Source organism: Saccopteryx bilineata, chromosome 4, assembly GCF_036850765.1.
Source record: "Saccopteryx bilineata isolate mSacBil1 chromosome 4, mSacBil1_pri_phased_curated, whole genome shotgun sequence".
NCBI classification, from domain to species: Eukaryota; Metazoa; Chordata; class Mammalia; order Chiroptera; family Emballonuridae; genus Saccopteryx; species Saccopteryx bilineata.
The window spans coordinates 261,512,425-261,532,354 of record NC_089493.1 but is presented as its reverse complement, the minus strand read 5'-3'; the positions used below and the strand labels follow the sequence as shown (position 1 = coordinate 261,532,354).

The 19,930-nt window shown below is 42.1% G+C and overlaps 1 protein-coding gene across 1 annotated transcript in view; it reads right to left on the bottom strand.

Moving 5' to 3' along the window:
• Window positions 1-885: 885 nt before the first annotated feature.
• ARPC1A (actin related protein 2/3 complex subunit 1A) overlaps window positions 886-19,930 on the bottom strand; it is a 34,532-nt gene continuing 15,487 nt past the window's right edge. The window contains exons 4-10 of the mRNA XM_066274273.1: window positions 15,383-15,605; window positions 12,474-12,581; window positions 9,288-9,500; window positions 6,706-6,781; window positions 6,286-6,479; window positions 3,320-3,410; window positions 886-1,296 (exon numbers count right to left, since the gene is read on the bottom strand). Of these exons, the coding sequence (XP_066130370.1) occupies window positions 1,258-1,296; window positions 3,320-3,410; window positions 6,286-6,479; window positions 6,706-6,781; window positions 9,288-9,500; window positions 12,474-12,581; window positions 15,383-15,605 (944 nt within the window). The 3' untranslated portion in view covers window positions 886-1,257. The remainder of the gene's footprint in view (window positions 1,297-3,319; window positions 3,411-6,285; window positions 6,480-6,705; window positions 6,782-9,287; window positions 9,501-12,473; window positions 12,582-15,382; window positions 15,606-19,930) is intronic.

The window sequence follows — 19,930 nt, the reverse complement described above, 5'->3', positions numbered from 1 at the left end:
ATTTATATTTGTACCTTTCAAGATTCTGAGCCTTGGAATGTCAAACTTCATTTCCATTTATGATGAAAGTAACTTAGCTTGGGCATAATCACTAAACCAAAATGATAATGTGTCCTTTTCCTCTCCCCACCACACTTTACTCACAGTAGCGACGGGGATGCACTATTATGGCGGTTGCTCTTGCTGTGTGTGGGCCAAGGGCCCAGACCTTGTGGTCTCAGAGCAGGCTCCCATTTGGGTGTGGCTGCTTAATAGTGGTGGATACCTCTGCTGCCTTGTGTGCAATAGGGGAACAGTTCACCTACTTTGCAAAAGTATAGCAATGCTAAAAGATAGCATCTAATAAATAGTTCTTTTGGTTAAAGAAAAACCATTTGTATTCAATTTAAAAAACTAATAATCTAGGCCCTGGCCGGTTGGCTCAGTGGTAGAGCGTCAGCCTGGTGTGCAGGAGTCCCAGGTTCGATTCCCAGCCAGGGCATACAGGAGAAGCGCCCATCTGCTTCTCCACCCCTCCCCCTTTCCTTCCTCTCTGTCTCTCTCTTCCCCTCCCACAGCCAAGGCTCCACTGGAGCAAAGTTGGCCCGGGCGCTGAGGATGGCTCTGTGGCCTCTGCCTCGGGCGCTAGAATGGCTCTGGTTGCGACAGAGCAACGCTCCAGATGGGCAAAGCATCGCCCCCTGGTGGGCATGCTGGGTGGATCCCGGTCGGGCGCATGCGGGAGTCTGTCTGACTGTCTCCCCATTTCCAACTTCAGAAAAATACAAAAAACCCCACCAAAAACCAAAAAACTAATAATCTAGGATTTTATCTTAAAAACTAGTCTAAGAAGAACTGATCCAGTTTTTCCACTAAAAATGGAAATATGAGGAAACAAAACCAAAACACATTCAGTATTTTTATTTAATTTTTTTAGCAATTTACATATCTCCCCACCCTTTCTTTTAAGTTAGTGTGACAATTTTCCATAATAAACTACTAAAAGAGAAGCTTTGGTCAAAAAATGGAATGAAATAGCAAAAACAAAAACCAAAGACAAACAAAAAACCAAAAAACAAACAAAACCCAATCACTGCTGCTTTTTAAAAAACCAACACTTTCACCAATTATATTCAAACAAAACCACACAAACATTTGCGAGATATGTGTCTTCAGTGTTTCCTAGTGGCTGGCTCTCCTCACCATCATGCACATGGTGGGGCTGCCGTGGGGCAGTCTGTCAGTTTGTCATGCTGGATCTGGGAGGCTCACTCAGCTTCACATTATCCGAAGGCCCTGGATGGAAGACTCTAAGGTCTAAGAAATGGCAGGAAAAACACTAACGGTTAGTGAGGACTGTCCATCCTGGCACTTTCTCCATGGTGCCACACTACCCCCCCCCTCCTTGGCTGAAGAGCAGGCTCTTTGCCCCCCACCCTACCTCTGAAAATCTGAGACCTGCACTCCCAGGACTCTGCCTAGCAGAGACTCCCCAGGACTGCTGGCCCTTCCAGGCCATGTGTTCCTCCGTCCCCACCACCCCAGCCCACGGGCTCTGGGCACACTCCTCTGTTCCTGGGGCATATACCTCCTTATCTGTGTCACTAGCCCTTACTTATGAGGGCCATCTCTGCACATGTCCCTTGCCTCTTCACCACACTCTAGATGTCCTAATGGCAGGCACGTCTATGTTTCTGCAGGCAACACAGCAACCAGCCTGCTGCACAACACAGCAGGTGCAGAAAGGTAGGGGGACTGAAGAGAAAACTGCACTGGGACTTCCTAACTTACACAGGTGCAAAAAGAGAGAAATCTAGGACATGGCCTGAGGGAACAAAGGATAAAGGGCAGAGCCAGGAGGTGCTAATTACACAGGAGTCACAAAGCCTAGGACTTAAAGTGTATGAAGATAAGGGGGTGGTGACTTTTAAAGTTTTTTTCTCCAGAATATTCCAGAGACTTTCCCAAGGAGAGGAGGATAAAAATAAAACATCATGGAAATGCTCTGTGGCAAAATTCTTTTTTTTTTTTTTTTTTTTTTTTTTTTTTTACAGAGGCAGAGATAGACAGGGACAGACAGACAGGAACAGAGAGAGATGAGAAGCATCAATCATCAGTTTCTCGTTGCGCATTGCGACTTCTTAGTTGTTCATTGATTGCTTTCTCACATGTGCCTTGACCGTGGGCCTTCAGCAGACCGAGTAACCCCTTGCTGGAGCCAGCGACCTTGGGTCCAAGCTGGCGAGCTCTTTGCTCAAGCCAGATGAGCCCGCGCGCGACCTCGGAGTCTTGAACCTGGGTACTTCCGCATCCCAGTCCGACGCTCTATCCACTGCGCCACCGCCTGGTCAGGCATGTGGCAAAATTCTGTAAAGCTGGAGTGTACTGAGTCCTCCTGGATTTGTCACTACCCACTTCTATCAGGCCTCCTAATTCTCTCCAGTCCAGAGCCTCCTGGCCACAACCCTGCGACAGCTGGAGTTCATATCCTTGTCACTTGCTCACTGGACTCAGCAGCTTCTGCCCAGAGCTCTCAGTTGCCTGGGCCACCCACGCCTTCTAGCCTGGTGCTTTTACTCTTTGGTTCTGGAACAGCTCCTAGATGTCTGCAAAAAAAGCCCAGCTTCCTTTCCCAGACCATGCCATGGCTTTTTTCTAGTTCCACCTGCTGCTTCTATAGGACTCACACCACAGTCCAAACCCCCGACGGTACCCCGAATGTAGTGTGCACTCTCTGAGCTCCAGGCCTGGTCTGCACAGGCTGCTCCTGCAGCTCTGAATTCGTGTGCACCCCCTTCTCCTCAGCCATGTGTCCTGAAATCCCACTGTGTCTACAGATGCAGCTCTTCTCTGCATGTTGGCAGTCCATACATCCCCTCAATTCCTCGATGTTAAAACAGAGCCCCTCAGGGGCTCCACCCAATCCCCTCACCCTCCTCTCTCTCCTACCAGCCACGCCCCTCAGTGCCTAGCACGCACCATGCCCAGCACCCACTGGGCACTTAGTGAATGTTTATTAGATTGATTAGTATAAACCATAAAAATATATCTATATGATTAAATTCAGACTGGTGCCCAACACAGGGCCTGCTACATAAACAGCACTCAACCTTTCCTCAATGAGTAGATGGACATCTAGAAAAAAGTATGCATTCCATCTCACTGGCAAAGTGGGGTTTTCTCCTGCTAATAACCTTAAGGTTTTAAAGACAACTATAGACTAATGTCCAACAATTCTGATTTGCATTGGCTTTGATATTTTGTTTCAAGAAATGAGAAACATTTTCTCACAAGAGTAGTTTTAACACAAACAAGATTTGTTCTGAAAGGCAGAAAATACCTTGAAATCCCAAATTGTCATGGCTCCATCGATGCCAGTAGTGCAAAATTTACGACAGTCTTGCTTGTCCACCTCATAAATAGATACTTGACTGAAATAAAACAAAAACAAGAGATTGCAAGGTATGTGGTAGAAGTGAGCCCCAACCTTCTTAACAGTGTAAGGGCATTTTAAGGAAATTGCCTATCAACTCCTAAATATCAAGTTGTCTATAATATTAGACTGTAGCAATCTGACTCAGAAAATATACAAATGTATTTTATTACCAGATGACCAGGAAATTAGAGACTGACATGAGGGAAAGGTTAAGAACCTGCATTAATTAGTGACGTGGAGAAGTAGCATGAAAACTGCCCAGGAGCAGGCTGTGGGCAGAACCACAGCCATGATGGAAATGGAAACTAATTTATTATTATTTTTAAACTAGAGGCAGAATAAAACAATGAAATCCAGCTGGCTCCAAACAAAAACTCCCAAATCACACTCAGACAGTCAGGGTATATAAACCAATAACTCTCCCTGCATTTGAAATTAATCATTATAATTATTAGCTACAGTCAGACACATCACAAGATTCCAACCAGGGAAAGCAGAGGAACAGATAAATTAAGCAGCCTAATTACTCTGAAATACTTCCAAGAAAATAAATTCTGTGGCTCAATCTTTTTCTTTCTCTTTTGGAATGTCTAGAACTTATGTTCTGGGAGGGGATGGCAAATAGCACAGACCACCTGTTTGTGTACAGCCTGGGAATTAAGAAGAATGGATTTTTCAATTTTAAATGGTTAAAAAAAACACACAAAATTATTATTTCATGACATGTGAAAATTATGAGAAATTCAAAGTTCAGTGTCCATGTTTTACTGAAATACATCCACCCTCATGTTACTATCTTGTCCATGGCAGCTTTTGTACCATAATGGAAGAGTTGAGTACTTGTAATGGAGACTGGAGAGCCCTCAAGAGCCTAAAATACTTACTATCTGGTCCCTCACAGAAAAAGTTTGCTAGTCTGCTCTGGGACAAAGAGGACTTAATATCTGTACATAAAAGTAAACATGTCCTGGCCTGACCTGTGGTGGCGCAGTGGATAAAGCGTCGACCTGGAAATGCTGAGGTCGCCGGTTCGAAACCCTGGGCTTGCCTGGTCAAGGCACATATGGGAGTTGATGCTTCCAGCTCCTCCCCCCTTTCTCTCTCTCTGTCTCTCCCTCTCCTCTCTAAAATGAATAAATTAAAAAAAAAAAAAGTAAACATGTCCTAAACAGGCAGTGAGAGCTGTTTCCTTCCTGATACAAAGCTTAAGAAAAATTCACAATAACTTTGAAAGCTATTCAAGATAGAGAAACTTGGAAACTGTTAAGTTTTACTATGCCTTCAAGTTATTACTTTGAAATAGAGCACAGACAGTTTCAGCCTATTTTAAGTCCAGTGGGCCTTTCCACTGACCATGGTGAAAAGCATAACCTGAATTAATAATTCTCTCAAAGAGAAAGTCTAGGTTTCCATTATTTTTTCTGCCATCGTTACCACATTAAAAGTCTCTCAACACGAAAAGTCTAGTCAAATAGAGAAACTTCTATCTGAGAACTTTGTTCTGAGAAACGTAACTCAGAACAAAGCAATTTAAAATACCAAAAGTATATTGCATTTCTTGACTAGGTTTTAAAAAAAAAAAGTCAAGCTTTTTGGACAAAACACAGTTCTTTTCCCTTATATAATCAAATATGCCTGATGAAAAATAAGAAACACCTCAGCTTGTCATACTGATACTAAGGAATTCCGTTTCTCTAATTAAATGATCTTCTTACTTGCACACAGTACTTGAAATCCATGGTTGAAATGATAGCTAGAATTACCTTTTCAAACAGGATATAACTAATCTTCCTGTTACAGGTTCACTACCAGAAGAACGTGACACACAGGAAGTTCTTTCATTCTCTTTCTTAAAAGTTTTTTAAAATTTCATTTATTTATTTATTATTTATTTATAGGGACAGAGAGAGACTCAGAGAGAGGGATAGACAGGGACAGACAGGCAGGAACGGAGAGAGATGAGAAGCATCAATCATCAGTTCTTCGCTGCGACACTTTAGTTGTTCATTGATTGCTTTCTCATATGTGCCTTGACTGAGGGTCTTCAGCAGACCGAGTAACCCCTTGCTAGAGCCAGCGACCTTGGGTCCAAGCTGGTGAGCTTTTTTGCTCAAGACAGATGAGCCCCCACTCAAGCTGGAGACCTCGGGGTCTTGAACCTGAGTCTTCCACATCCCAGTCTGATGCGCTATCCACTGCGCCACCACCTGGTCAGGCATTCTTAAAAATTTTTATTGAATTTATTGGGGTGACAATGGTTAATAAAATTATATAGGTTTTAAGTGTACAATTCTATACTATAATACATCATCTGTATTGTGTGTTCACTATGAGTCTTTTTCCATCACCATTTACTGCTCCTTTATCCTTCTCTACCTCCTGTTACCCTTTCCCTGTGGTACTCACCAAGCTGTTGTCTGTGTCTATGGTGTTTTTGTCTTTGTTTAATCCCTTCACCTTTTCCACCCAGCCTCCCAACCCTTGCCTCTGACAGCTGAGAGTCTGTTCTCTGTATCTATGAATGTTTCTACTTTGTTAGTTTCTGTTGTATCTGCACTCTTCATGGGGGATGTCTTGTACCATCTGTACCTTGAAAGACAAAATGACTAGGTATAGTTCACTCTCTATCATGAGATGAAAATAAGAGCCTGAAGTGGGAAGCTACAAACTTCTCACTCTCATTCCTGAAAGGATGTCTGGGCATGTAGTGTAAAGAACTTTCATAGAGACTCAGTCAGGAAGCAGAGGGGAAGAAGGGCATCTTGGTCACCTAAATACTTCTCTCCAGAGGGTCAGGGCCCTGGCTACAAGTGGCATCCAGGAACTTAGGTCCTGGTCCAGGGGGCCCCAGGGGGCTGGGTGGCACCTACGTGATGCTATTCTGGTGCAGTGTCTCCAAAGCTGTATTGCGGTCCTCAGTTGTGGCCCTCTTGTCCATGTTGCGGAAGCGTTCCATGGCGGACATGTTGCGCTGGATGCTCTGTTTTGGAATGTCTAGCTTGGAGACGAAAGTCAAGCAGCCGCGGTCATCGTAGTTAAAGAGCATTGGGCAGCAGTCATGGCCCTGAAATAAGATATTAGTCAGCCCCTGGGAGGTATGCTGCCTACCTACAAACCCCTCAGCAGAATGTCTGCCACTACAGGCATCTCTTCCTCCTACAGGCTAGCTCTGTTTCTTCTAAAAGGCTGTTCTATTCTGTGCCAGTGCACAAAGTCACAGAGCACGCATTACTCCTGTTCTAGAGAATTATACACAGTGTGCTACAGGAAAGATTAAGAGAAATACTTACAGCAGCTACAACGCTATTCTCCGAAACAAATGACACACTCAGGAGGGGCAGGAACTCTGTTTTCAGAGTTGAAACCCTGAACACAAGAACACTTGTTAATGAAGATAAAACAAACCACTCAGTTTCTTTAGATACAGAAGATGACAAAAGACCAATTCTCACAGGGGCTTTGGCAGTATAAATGACCACTTATGTTTAAAAAGAGTCACGTGACCTAGCCTTCCAGGAATCTCAAGCATGAGATGGCCCCGAGATAAGCTGCAGAAACTGAGGCCTTCCGCTCTCTTTAGCCTGTGCTCCACTCTCTTCTAAGGCACCTGAACTCATGAAAAAGTTGTCTATAGCTTGTTTCCCACCAGTCCCTTGTTCTTTCCCATTTCTGCCTTTGCTCCCAACCCCTTTACAACGTGCTATCTCGGGTCTCCTGCTTGTCTGAAGTCCATCCCAGTCTCTGAAGCTCAGATCTAATCTGATTACCTCCATGAAGCCCTCCTGGACCACATCAGCCTAAAGTGGCTTCTCTTTTCTCTGAGCTTCTAAAGTTCTTATTGTCACTCATGACTGAATGCCTTAACTCTGTTATTTTCTCCTCACCGGTGCTTGCTGTGGGCTCCTAGATGGCTGGGACCACAAACAGTTATGAAAACCTATTCTCTTTCCTCTGCTAGGTATTAGGTTAGGAGCTAGGGCTACTGATGGACAAGACATAGACTTAACCAGACAGGAACTTACACACAATAGGTAAGTTCTGTATGTGTGTGCACACACATGCAGACTTAGTATATATACTAAGTATATAATTTAGTAGTTATCTGCTCTAGTACCTGGTCAAGAGGTTATACAGATATGGCAGGTTGATGAATTAGGATCATATAACTTCATGTAAAAGATGATACATTTTGAAAACTATTTCTCAACAAACATTCCCACCCTCAACAAATACCACTGGTACTGGATTAAAGTCCTAACACCTCATCTTAAGGTCTTACTGTAGAAAAGCTGGACTTCACTATATGAAATATTTACATTTGAGAAATGGAAGAATGGAGGACATAACCTGACTTACAGGACCATAAAAGCCAAATACAAATCAATGCAAGGGCAGACAGGGGCATATGTGCTAAGAGCTTGTTATGCATTATAATAAATTGTACACAAATAACTATAACATCAAAACATTACTGAATGACAAAAGGCAAACTGCTGTACAAAATGTATAGCATAATGCCACTTGTATTAAAAACCCAAAGCTATGTAAGTACCTATATATAGTATAAAAATCTAGAAGACTATCATTTATAATGGGGAGGTATTTTGAAAAAACATAAAATTTAAAAATACAATTCAATCCATTAGGAAAAAACATCCTCTCTAGTGTCATGTTGTCACTGTGTGGCAGAGGGAGCCGGAGTTACCTGATGTGACCAGTCCTCAAAATATAGGTTGAGAAGTCAGGAAACCTTTAAAGGAGGGTTACGTTTGGTGGCCCATGGAAAAGTATGCACCAGAAAGAAGACTCTTCATCTGACATAAGTAGAACAAATACAAATTCTGGTGTCTAACAAGATGCCTAATGCTCTCCTTAAGGCTGAGCAGGCACAGATGAATCATAGCAATTGGAATTGTAGCATATACCAGAGGAACTGGCTTGAATGTTCTAGTATTACTGAATGAAGTCCCAAATTAATGGAGTCATTGTTCACTGATTACACAGAGGAAGAACACATCACCTATGTAAGGCTGGTGTGTAACACTGATAAGTTGTAAGGAATTCATAGTAACAGACTAACTGGATATTTGAAGGAACTCTTTTTTTTATTTTTTTTTAAATTTTATTTATTCACTTTTAGAGAGGAGAGAGGGAGAGAGAGAGACAGAGGAGGAGCTGGAAGCATCAACTCCCATATGTGCCTTGACCAGGCAAGCTCAGGGTTTCGAACCGGCGACCTCAGCATTTCCAGGTCGACGCTTTATCCACTGTGCCACCACAGGTCAGGCAAAGGAACTCTTATCGGTAGCAAACCAGGAGAGTTCTTCAAATGTATCACTATCAGCACTCCCATTAAGAAGTGTTTCCGGGCCCTGGCTGGCTGGCTGGCTTAGTGGACAAAGCGTCAAACCAGCGTGTAGACGTCCCAGGTTCATTCCTCAATCAGGGCACACATGAGAAGTGACCATCTGCTTCTCTTCCCCTCCCTCTCTCCCTTTCTCTCTCTCCCCCTCTTGCAGCCAGTGGCTCCATTGGTCCGAGGGTCAGCCATAGGCATGGAGGATAGCATGGTTGACTTGAATACTGGCCCCAGATAGGGACTGCTGGGTAGATCCTGGTTGGGGTGCATGTGGGAGTCTATCTCCTCTCCTCTCACTTAAAAAAAAAAAAGTATTTCTGGAAGTGAGATCTAACTCTTTAAAATTTCCCCAAATGGACAATTCAGATGTGTGCTTGTGATTTAAAAGGCTGCCTTGCTGTTCTGGGTCAAACTTTTACACTTGTGTCCCACATAAGTATCCAGTGAAGTGCAGCCTTACCCAGTTGTTGAGATATCCCACTTCCTAACTCAAAACAGAAAGCAAATACTCACTGTACACTTTTTGAGGCATCAGCAACAGACACGGTGCTATCATGGCTGACCCAGGCCAGGCGGCTCCCACTGGCGGAGAAGCTGACACCATGCACCCAGCCGCCGGTGCCACTGCCACCAAACTCTGACATCAGCTGACCAAAAGGCATTTTGCTACCCCAGGGTGTACTGGCTGGCTTTTCATCCACTTCTTTAATGTATGCAGAAAACACTCTGCAGTTTAAGGGGCAGGGAGAGAAGGAAAAAGTAAATGAAAATATATGTATATAGTAGAAATAAGCCACAGGCAGCTGCTGCAAGGTGTCTCAGAAAGCAGAGAGCAAAATATGATGGTCAAGTTCAGATACACAAATCTCTTAAGACACAGAATGGCTCTAGGTTGCCTAGGCCAATCCCAGTGTGGCAAATCCATACTCAACACATATTTACAGAGTGCTTACGATGTGCCAGGCACTGCTTTCAGAGTACCATTCTAGAGGTAATGAACACAAAGCCCTTCCTTCCTGGAGTGTACATTCTGGGAAGGATAGTGTTATCCCGCCCTCCCTCACCCATGGGAAATCTGCCTGAATGAGAATAGCATTCTTTCCCATCTCCCTCACCATCATTCTCAATACAGTATTCCAGGGATCCTACACAGTCAAATGGTAAAAGAAAGGACACTATTTACTACCCGGCAATAAGTCAATTATATGAACTCACTTAGCTAAGGGAGACCATTAGAAGAGCAGGCAGACTTTTCCTAGTCCTGTCAGGCACAGGGCTGTGCTTGCTTGACCCTCAGGCCCTCTCACTGTCCAAGGTAGGTCTCTTACAGCCAGTTATCATCAATCTCTTGCTCTAATTCCTTTATTCAGGAAGCAAATGGGATCAAGAACAGCTGGGACACTATCCTTTTATTCCCTTTTGCCCTCCAGTGCTATTATTTACTTTATAAAGCTTCTCTTTAAAAACTTCTGAACCTGAAACTCTAAATGATCCAGAGTATTTATTTCCTCCCAAAATGACAATGGCAGCAGCAGCTCTGGAAGACTCAGGGCACTAGTGAGGGGAAGGGCACAATGACCTATCTGTAAGCTAGACGATGTGACCTTAGAACCACAATGGCTACCTCTTTAGTCATCTGAATCTGGGAAAGAACAGGTGGTTCTCAACTGTCAACTCGAGAGTGTGAATGGAACAGACCCATATTCAAAGGAGCACATGTCAAAGCAAAGTTTATTTCTGGAAATTATTATTGACAAAAGAATTGTAACCTGTTTTCACAACCAGATTTTTTAGACATAGCCTGATAATCCAGGTGGTATGGATCAGTACCACTTAGCTCCATCTTCTAAGGGAGCTTGAACAACCCTGGGTAACATTACAAAAATAAAACTCCTAAATATGAAAAACTCTAGGCTCTTCACTGTTATACTGGTTCTTATGGAGAATAAACAGTATTTTTCTCAAAAATGCCTTGACACTACTGTATCCCCTACCCACGGTCAAACTGCCACAGACATATTAAAAACCAAAACCAAAACCAAAAAAAAACCCCTCAAAAACCAAACTCAAGGACCCCAAAACAAAAGTCCCTTGAATATTCTAGGATGTAAATTACTAGCTAGATTTTCCAGAAATTCTCCACATAGCCTACCAAAGAAAAATACATCCCATCTCCCAACCTACCATATTGTCAACATGAAGCAACATTTATCTGCCTTCCTTCTGGCTAAAGGGAAAAAAAGCCTTGTTAATAAAGAACAACTTTTTTTTTTTTTAAAGCAATTACTTGTATGTACTTAAAGCTCTTAGCCAAGTGGCTGTGTTTCTTCTGGCCTCATGTTAATGACAAATAAAAAGCTTTAACTGAAAAATAATAGCATAATAATAGTTCAGCAGTCCACTGTTCAGCTGTTTTGTTACTCTTAGTTTCCCTTTGGAATTTGCAGTCTGCTGCCTGCGTTATAAAATGGTAATAAGGGCCCTGGCTGGTTGGCTCAGTGGCAGAGCGTTGGCCTGGCGTGCAGGAGTCCCGGGTTCGATTTCCGGCCAGGGCACACAGGAGAAGCGCCCATCTGCTTCTCCACCCCTCCCCCTCTCCTTCCTCTCTGTCTCTCTCTTCCCCTCCTGCAGCCAAGGCTCCACTGGAGCAAAGTTTGCTGGGTGCTGAGGATGGCTCCATGGCCTCTGCCTCAGGCGCTAGAATGGCTCTGATTGCCGCAGAGCATCGCTCCCTGGTGGGCATGCTGGGTGGATCCCGGTCAGGCGGGTCAGGCGCATGCAGGAGTCCGTCTGACTGCCTCCCTGTTTCTAGCTTCAAAAAAATACAAAAAAAAAAAAAAAATGGTAATAAGGCCTGACCTGTGGTGGCGCAGTGGATAAAGCGTTGACCTGGAATACTGAGGTCGCCGGTTCAAAACCCTGGGCTTGCCTGGTCAAGGCACATATGGGAGTTGATGCTTCCTGCTCCTCCCTCCCCCTTCTCTTTCTCTCTCTCTCTCACTCTCTCTCCTCTCTAAAAATTAATAAAAGTAAAAAAAAAAAAAAGTAATAATACTGCCTGACCAGGTGGTGGCGCAGTGGATAGAATGTCAGACTGGGATGCAGTGAACCCAGGTTCGAGACCCCAAGGTTGCCAGCTTGAGCGCGGGCTCATCTGGTTTGAGCAAAAGCTCACCAGCTTGGACCCAAGGTCACTGGCTCGAGCAAGGGGTTACTAGGTCTGCTTGTAGCCCCACAGTCAAGGCACATATGAGAAAGCAATCAATGAACAACTAAGGTGTCACAACGAAAAACTGATGATTGATGCTTCTCATCTCTCTCCATTCCTGTCTGTCTGTCCCTATCTATCCCTCTCTCTGACTCTGTTAAAAAAAAAAAAAAAAAAAAAAAGATAATACTACTGTAGTTGAGGGGCGGGGAGAAGCAGACAACACTTCCCTCACCCCAAACCATGGACGTTCTGCCTAAGGAAAACTTCCCAGTCCCTGCCTGTGCGTCTCCTCTACCAAGTCCACTTCTTTCTACCTCAGTGATTTATGCACTTGCTTTATCCCCTTTTCTAGATCATAAGATCCTTTCATCTCTGAGACCTTTATGGTTCCGAGCATAGTACCTTGCAAAAAAGGACTTTAAAAATATTTGTTGAAAGGTGAACAATGAACAGTTCAAGTCTGTCTACCAATTCTCATTTGTTCCCACCTGCATTTGAAATCACAAGATCCTGCGGCCAGCAAAACATTGTTGGGATGCCAATCCAAGCTGAGGACTGTGGAACGAATTGGCTTTTTAATGTGTTTGCTTACCCACCTACAAAAGGAGAAAATTCATTTTAGTTTATTTTCAAACAATCCCCAAATGACCTAACAAATGTCTCAATTGAAAACATCAATGCATGGTTCTTATGTGGCTACCAGGTCTGCCAGAGAGAAGTTTGCATTTATTTCTAAAGGGAGAGAAGAAGAACCAATAGACGGTCACTTCCATTTTCCTGTCCTTTAGGTTTTGATATTCCCATCAGATCAACTAGTTCTGAACTTTTCTGGCTACCAGGGGATCCTCTTTAGTACGTATATTTATGGGTTAACTCTGATACTGTCCCATGGAGTTTCAGATTACGTGTGACTTAAACTTTGGAAATAAAAACTGAGGTTTAAAATTACTTGAATTTTTATTTTAACTATTTAGTGATTTATTTTAAAAGGTTAAGATAGATTAATTTCCTTTTTAAGTTTCCAATGCTAAGTAAGTTTTCTGAAGCTGCAGTTTTTCACTTTTTTCACAAACACAACCAAGAAATCAGCAGGACCTCTTGCTGGAGATTAGACTCTAATTCTTTAGCTCCACTTAAATAATTTATTCGTGTCTAAAATAGTCATTATTCTGGTATAACTAAATCAACTTTTGCCCTTAAACTGCTACTTAAAAATTAATTGTTTCTGTTGTTCAAGATGAGAGACTTATTATCATGCCAACTGCCCTTCCTTAAAAGTTAAATTATTTTTCTATAGAATCTTTTTCTGGCCCTGGCTGGTGGCTCAGTGGATGGAGTGTCAGCCCAGTGTATAGACGTCCTAGGTTTGATTCTCGGTCAGAGCAAACTGGAGAAGTGACCATCCGCTTCTCTCCCTCTTCCACTCCTGCAGGCAGTGGCTTGACTGGTTTGAGCATGGCCCTAGGCACTGAGGGCAGCTCACTTGGTCTGAGCATATCAGCCTCAGGTGTTAAAAACAGCTTAGTACTCAAGCATTGACCCCAGAAGGGGTTGCCGGGTAGATGCCGATTAGGGCATATGCAGGAGTGTGTTTATCTCCCCTCCTCTCACTCAAAAAGAAAAAGAATCCTTTTCTTAGGAATCTGAAAAATTTCATTCTGAAAAATAGTTAATATTTGACTTATTTAATAATGCAGTTATTTTAAAATTAAAGACTGAGAGGTTGTTTTAAAGTACTCACATGATAGCAATAAAATACCGTTGCATAGCTGAGAAACTCCCCTGAAATACAATTTGTTCCAATGACAATACTTTGTACTACAGTAAAGCCCAAGTTACTTATATTTGAGACTTTTTTTTTTTTCTTAAGCTGGAAACGGGGAGACAGTCAGACAGACTCCCGCATGCGCCCCACCGGGATCCACCCGGCACGCCCACCAGGGGCGATGCTCTGCGCCTCCGGGGCGTCGCTCTGCCACGACCAGAGCCACTCTAGCGTCTGGGGCAGAGGCCAAAGAGCCATCCCCAGCGCCCGGGCCATCTTTGCTCCAATGGAGCCTTGGCTGCGGGAGGGGAAGAGAGAGACAGAGAGGAAGGGGGGGGGGTGGAGAAGCAAATGGGCGCTTCTCCTATGTGCCCTGGCCGGGAATCGAACCCGGGTCCCCCGCACGCCAGGCCGACGCTCTACCGCTGAGCCAACCAGCCAGGGCCTATTTGAGACTTTTTTTAATGAATAAAAATGTGAACAATCACTGACATTGAAGATTATCTAGAAAGAAAAATTGTTTCTTATGTATTACAGTGAAGCTTCTAAATCATTTTTAGCAGGCAACATTTTGTTAGCCTTAATTTTACACATGCTTGAAAGAAAAATGCATGTCTTAAAGTCATAATTCAATCTTGCTGCAAATTCAAACTTTTTTCCCCAGAGAATAAAAACTTCTGAGGTTTTACTAAATTATAAAGTGTAATATGATAATCCCTTCCTTCCACTGTTTCAGCAGAAAGCAAACAGTAACACTAACACAAAGAGTGATGTGTAGTCTGCTATTTTTAGTGCAAAGACACACTGCCAGTTTCCTACTAAATGACAATTCCATGTTGAAGGGTAGAATCGTTTTCTTATCCAAGTAAGCAGGAAGGAGTAGTTGAAGTATGTTACTTAGTCATAAAATAAACCTCTTGCATTTTGACTGGCTTAGTTACAAGTGATTTATAAAAAAATGTATAACAGACTGATTATATTTCCAAGATCTTAGTCAATTTTTACTTTAATGGCTTAAACAAGTAAAGCATTATACCAAGGCACAGATTTGATTAGCAAATGAACTTTAAAGAAAGGAGAACATTGTTATTTGTAAGAATCCTAAATATTTTAAGTGGATAAATATAGTGAGGGGAAAAAAATATTTCTCAGGACACTGGGAATCTTTTAAATTCTTAATTTATACAGCAGAGTAAGAAAACAGCAATGTGGACAGTACAGAGTCAGAAGGGTAGTAATACAAGTTAGGAGACCAGAGCATGGAAACCACAGCTCTATATCAGTAAGAGAAAGACATTAGATTTGACTCAATGTGCACATTAGAAGAAAAAATGCTCATTCAGAAAGAATGGAAAATTTATGAGAAAAAAGCCTCCAGATGAAGAAAAACTGAAACTGCGGTTTCAGTTTTTAAAACAAAACAAAACAGTTTTTATAAAACAAAACTGCGGTTTGTTATATACCAAGTTTGTTATATACCAAGACTAAAAGCTGCTATGACTCACTCATTTTATAGCTAGCTATTGATGAGTTATAGTTAGCTTTCACCCAGTGTCTCAAGAAGTCACCAAGAACATAGTGGTCCCAATGTATGATTCTATAGAGAGAAATAAAAAAACAGATGTTGCTCACCAGTCATTCTCAGACTCGAAGTAACAAACAGAAATGAGTCGTGCTCCACTTCCCACAGCAAATTTGTTCTCTAATGGGGACCACTTGACAAAAGTGGCTGCACGATTAATTCTCAGGATCACCAGGGTTGGCTTCCAGACACCATCTTTCTGACTCCACACATAGGCATTGCGGTCTGCCCCGCAAGTGACGATGCGGTCACTCTTGGGAGCCCAGTCGATACCTGTAAGTGAGATACGGCATCATCTGCTTTGCCTGAGTCAATGACAACTGACAGGACATAGGGAAGTGGGCACTGGTATGTCAGGGACAGAGGTGGCCCTGATTACATACATCATAAAAGCAAAGATGTTTCTTCTCTATAAAGTTCTGTAACTTGGGATCCTACATGAGGCCAGGTAGAACAGAGCTGTTTTATAACTGCAGAGGTGACAAAACTAAGCAGGGATGGTTTTCCCAACCTAGTCATAGGTTTCTAAAGATATCTGGTCTGAAGACCTTTATCCTCTCTCTAAGATTTTTTTTGGTCTCAAAGTACCTTTATTATTCATTCATTAACACATCTAATATTAACTGAAAGTCTGTCATATGATACCCAAATAAAACATACAGTATAAACAAAAATCTTCAGAATATAGAGGGGAAATGTAAGTTTTATTATATATTCTTTGGAAGGTCTGTGTCATTTAAACTAACCTAAAATACCTTTTCTGTTTGAGCAAGTTCTATGAAAGAGTCCTTGAGTATCTTTGTATCTTAACTAGGAAAAGTCCTACATATGCATCTAAATATAAGGTTTCTTGTTCATATTTGACCATACTTTTACTTATTTGGTGCCTCTATGAAGAATCCCAAAGTCAGTCAGTTTGTTATATACCAAGACTAAAAGCTGCTATGACTCACTCATTTTATAGCTAGCTATTGATGAGGCATTTTCTATAAATGTAATTCTACACTGAAGTTATGGAAGTATTACTAATAAAGTATCATAGGTATCTCCCTAAAAATAATTAACATTCTTAACATTTACTATATATGGAATACAAGTAAGACGAATATAAATCAAAATCTCCATTAGTCATATATCATAGTGACAGTAGTATGAAGAGTTTATTCATTCATTCACCTACAAGAAATGTCAGCACAATTATTTGCATCATTAAAGGGGAAAAGACACAAGGGAGTTTGCTCTAAGAAATGTGTATTTCATTTCAAATTCATTCTTTTTTTGTTTGTACTTTTCTGAAGTGAGAAGTGGAGAGGCAGAGAGACAGACTCCCGCCTGACAGAGATCCACCTGGCAAGCCCACTAGGGGGCGATGCTCTCCCATCTGGGCCCTTGCTCTGTTGCAACCAGAGCCACTCTAGCGCCTGAGGTGGAGACCATGGAGCCATCCTCAGCACCTGGGCCAACTTGCTCCAATGGAGCCTTGGCTGTAGGAGGGGAAGAGAGAGAGAGAGAAAGGAGAGGGGGAATGGTGGAGAAGTAGATGGGCACTTCTCCTGTGTGCCCTGGCTGGGAATTGAACCTGGGACTTCCACACAACGGTCTGATGCTCTACCACTGAGCCAACTGGCTAGGGCCTCAAATTCATTCTTTATAGGATAATTTTTCAGCTCTTTTTATTAAATTTAAAAATTTATTTTTAATAACTACAAAAGCAAAACCCACACTTTGTTATGAGACAAAAATCACAACGGAACATGCAAAAAGTCAGTAAAGCCCTACCCTGTTTTTTTATGTCCACATACATTTGCCCCCTAAAATACTAATATTATGGCAAACATTTTCTCTTGCTTTTTATAAATCAGTAGTGGTTATTCATGATTTCAGAACTATGATCTTATCATAATAATTCCCCTAAACATCCCATTGTTTGAAAGTTGATAGTTTGATAGTTTCCAATCACTTATTAAGATAGATAACACTGGAACAACCATTCAGGCACATATCATTTTGCTCTGGTTAAAATGACCTCTTTATGGTATCTTAGAAGTGTAATGTAAAATATTGTTATTTTTACGAGTATCTCATATTCCTAACTTGATTACAAGCTTCTTGACAACAAGAGGCAAGTTTCTGAAATTACTGTGGTGGGCAGACTCCAGGGTGGTCCCTGTGACCCCGTCTGCTGGTGCTCATGCCTCTCTGTGGTCCCCTCCCCATGGGTGTGGGCAGGTTCTGTGACTCAATTTTAACCAGTGGACTCTGGGAAAGGTGATGAGATGTACATGATTACTGTACAAGATTACATAAGAATGTGTCAAACACCCCCCCTTCCAAAACATAAGAATGTGTGACCCCTCTCGCCAAAGACGCTCACACTCTTTATTGTGGGCTTTGAAGAAGCAAGCTGCCATGAATCTTACACTTGCAAGGAAAAACTGTTCTACCAACAACCTAAAGGAGTTTGGAAGTGGATCCTTCCCTGATCGAGCCTCTGATGAAGACCCATCCCTGTTTGACACCTTGTTTATAGCTTGAGACCCAAAGCAGAGTCCCATATAAACCAGGCCCTGGCTCTTAACCCACAAAAACTGTGTGATGATAAATGTGTTTGGTTTAAGCTGCTAAGTTTATATATTTGTTATAGACCAATAAAAAATGAATATATCCTCACCCATCCAGCATACTGTCTTGTAAGACAAAGCTTAGTTATTTTTTGATTTTGACAATCTCAAATTTCACCCCTTATTCCATATGACCACCACTCTAATTAAACACATATGTGTTTTATATGAATTCCTGATGTGCTTAAACTTGAGGTCCTTAAAAAAAATCAATAGAGCCTTATGCTTTAAGAAAAATATAAGCTGCCTTCTGCTTAGTTTTATAACTCTTTTTTCTTTTTAAATACTGTAACATTTTAAAAAAGATTTTATTTATTGATTTTAGAGAGAGAAAGGCAGGGGGAAGGAGTGAGAAACATCAACTTGTAGTTGCTTCTGGTATGTGCCTTGACCAGGCAAGCCTGGGGTTTTGAACCAGTGACCTCAGCAGTCCAGGTTAATGCTTTTTATCCACTGTGTCACCACAGGTCAGGTAGTCTTAGACTGCTAAGTCTACTTCTGTAACTACATCTTTCATTTGAATACGAAAACTGTAAAACCATAGTCATACCCTTAGACTATTTTATTTTATTTTATTTATTTATTTTTTTTCTTTTCATTTTTCTGAAGCTGGAAACAGGGAGAGACAGTCAGACAGACTCCCGCATGCGCCCGACCGGGATCCACCCGGCACGCCCACCAGGGGCGGTGCTCTGCCCCCCAGGGGGCGATGCTCTGCCCATCCTGGGCGTCGCCATATTGCGACCAGAGCCACTCTAGCGCCTGAGGCAGAGGCCACAGAGCCATCCCCAGCGCCCGGGCCATCTTTGCTCCAATGGAGCCTTGGCTGCGGGAGGGGAAGAGAGAGACAGAGAGGAAAGCGCGGCGGAGGGGTGGAGAAGCAAATGGGTGCTTCTCCTATGTGCCCTGGCCGGGAATCGAACCCGGGTCCTCCGCACGCTAGGCCAACGCTCTACCGCTGAGCCAACCGGCCAGGGCCCCCTTAGACTATTTTAGATGACCATAGCTTTAAGCTCTTTTTAAAACACGTACTTGTTAAAAAGATGGGAAGAGCAAATATTCAGTCAAAGGCAAATTTTCATCTCTTATTAATTTAGCTTTGCATAAAAGACTTAAAAGGAAAGGAGGGGAATCAAGCATCTATTCGGTCTTTCCTATGCTAACTACATCTCAGGCCAACCAAACAGTAGATGAGGTAAGCATTTTTTATAAATATATTCTAACTAGTAGAGAAGAAACAATAGATTGAAAATATCACCATGTTGCAGTCACTGTTAAGTTAATGGATACGGGCACTGACCATCAACAGTTGTGAACATTTCAGAAAGAAAGATGACTAGACATTATATGCCTCCTTGATGAAAGAACCTACCATCACCTAACTCAACTAACAATTTATAGGAAATATAGAGAACAGAGGAATATGTAAAACACCATTGGCTTGCAAACAGAATCTAGGCTCTGGAAAACTCCATGGGACAAACAACCTGATTTCTCAATTTCTTAATAAATTGCAAAGGAAAAGAAAGAGAAGATAGTGAACCTATAGACAAAACAAAAGACTTAAGAGATACATAACTAATCACAACTATGTGTGTACCTTATTAGAATTCCAACTAAAACAGACTATTGTATTGGTTATTACTGAAGAGTCCTTATCTTTTAGAGATACAAACTGAAATATGGAATGATACAACATCTGGGATGTGCTTCAAAATTGTACAGGAAGAGAGCTGAGAACAAGATTGGCTGTGAGTTGATAATTGTTGAATCTGGGTGATGGGTATAGAGGGGTTCATTACATTATTGCCTATTTTTGTTATTGTTTAAAATTGTCCATTGTAAATTTTTTTTAAAAAAGATAGTGATTAAACTTTAACACAAAAGAATAAACTCACAGAAAAAAACACCAAGACTCTGGTATCCCTTTAATGTTTGCCATACTCTTTTTCTATGTTGTACTGATTAGTCTATTCT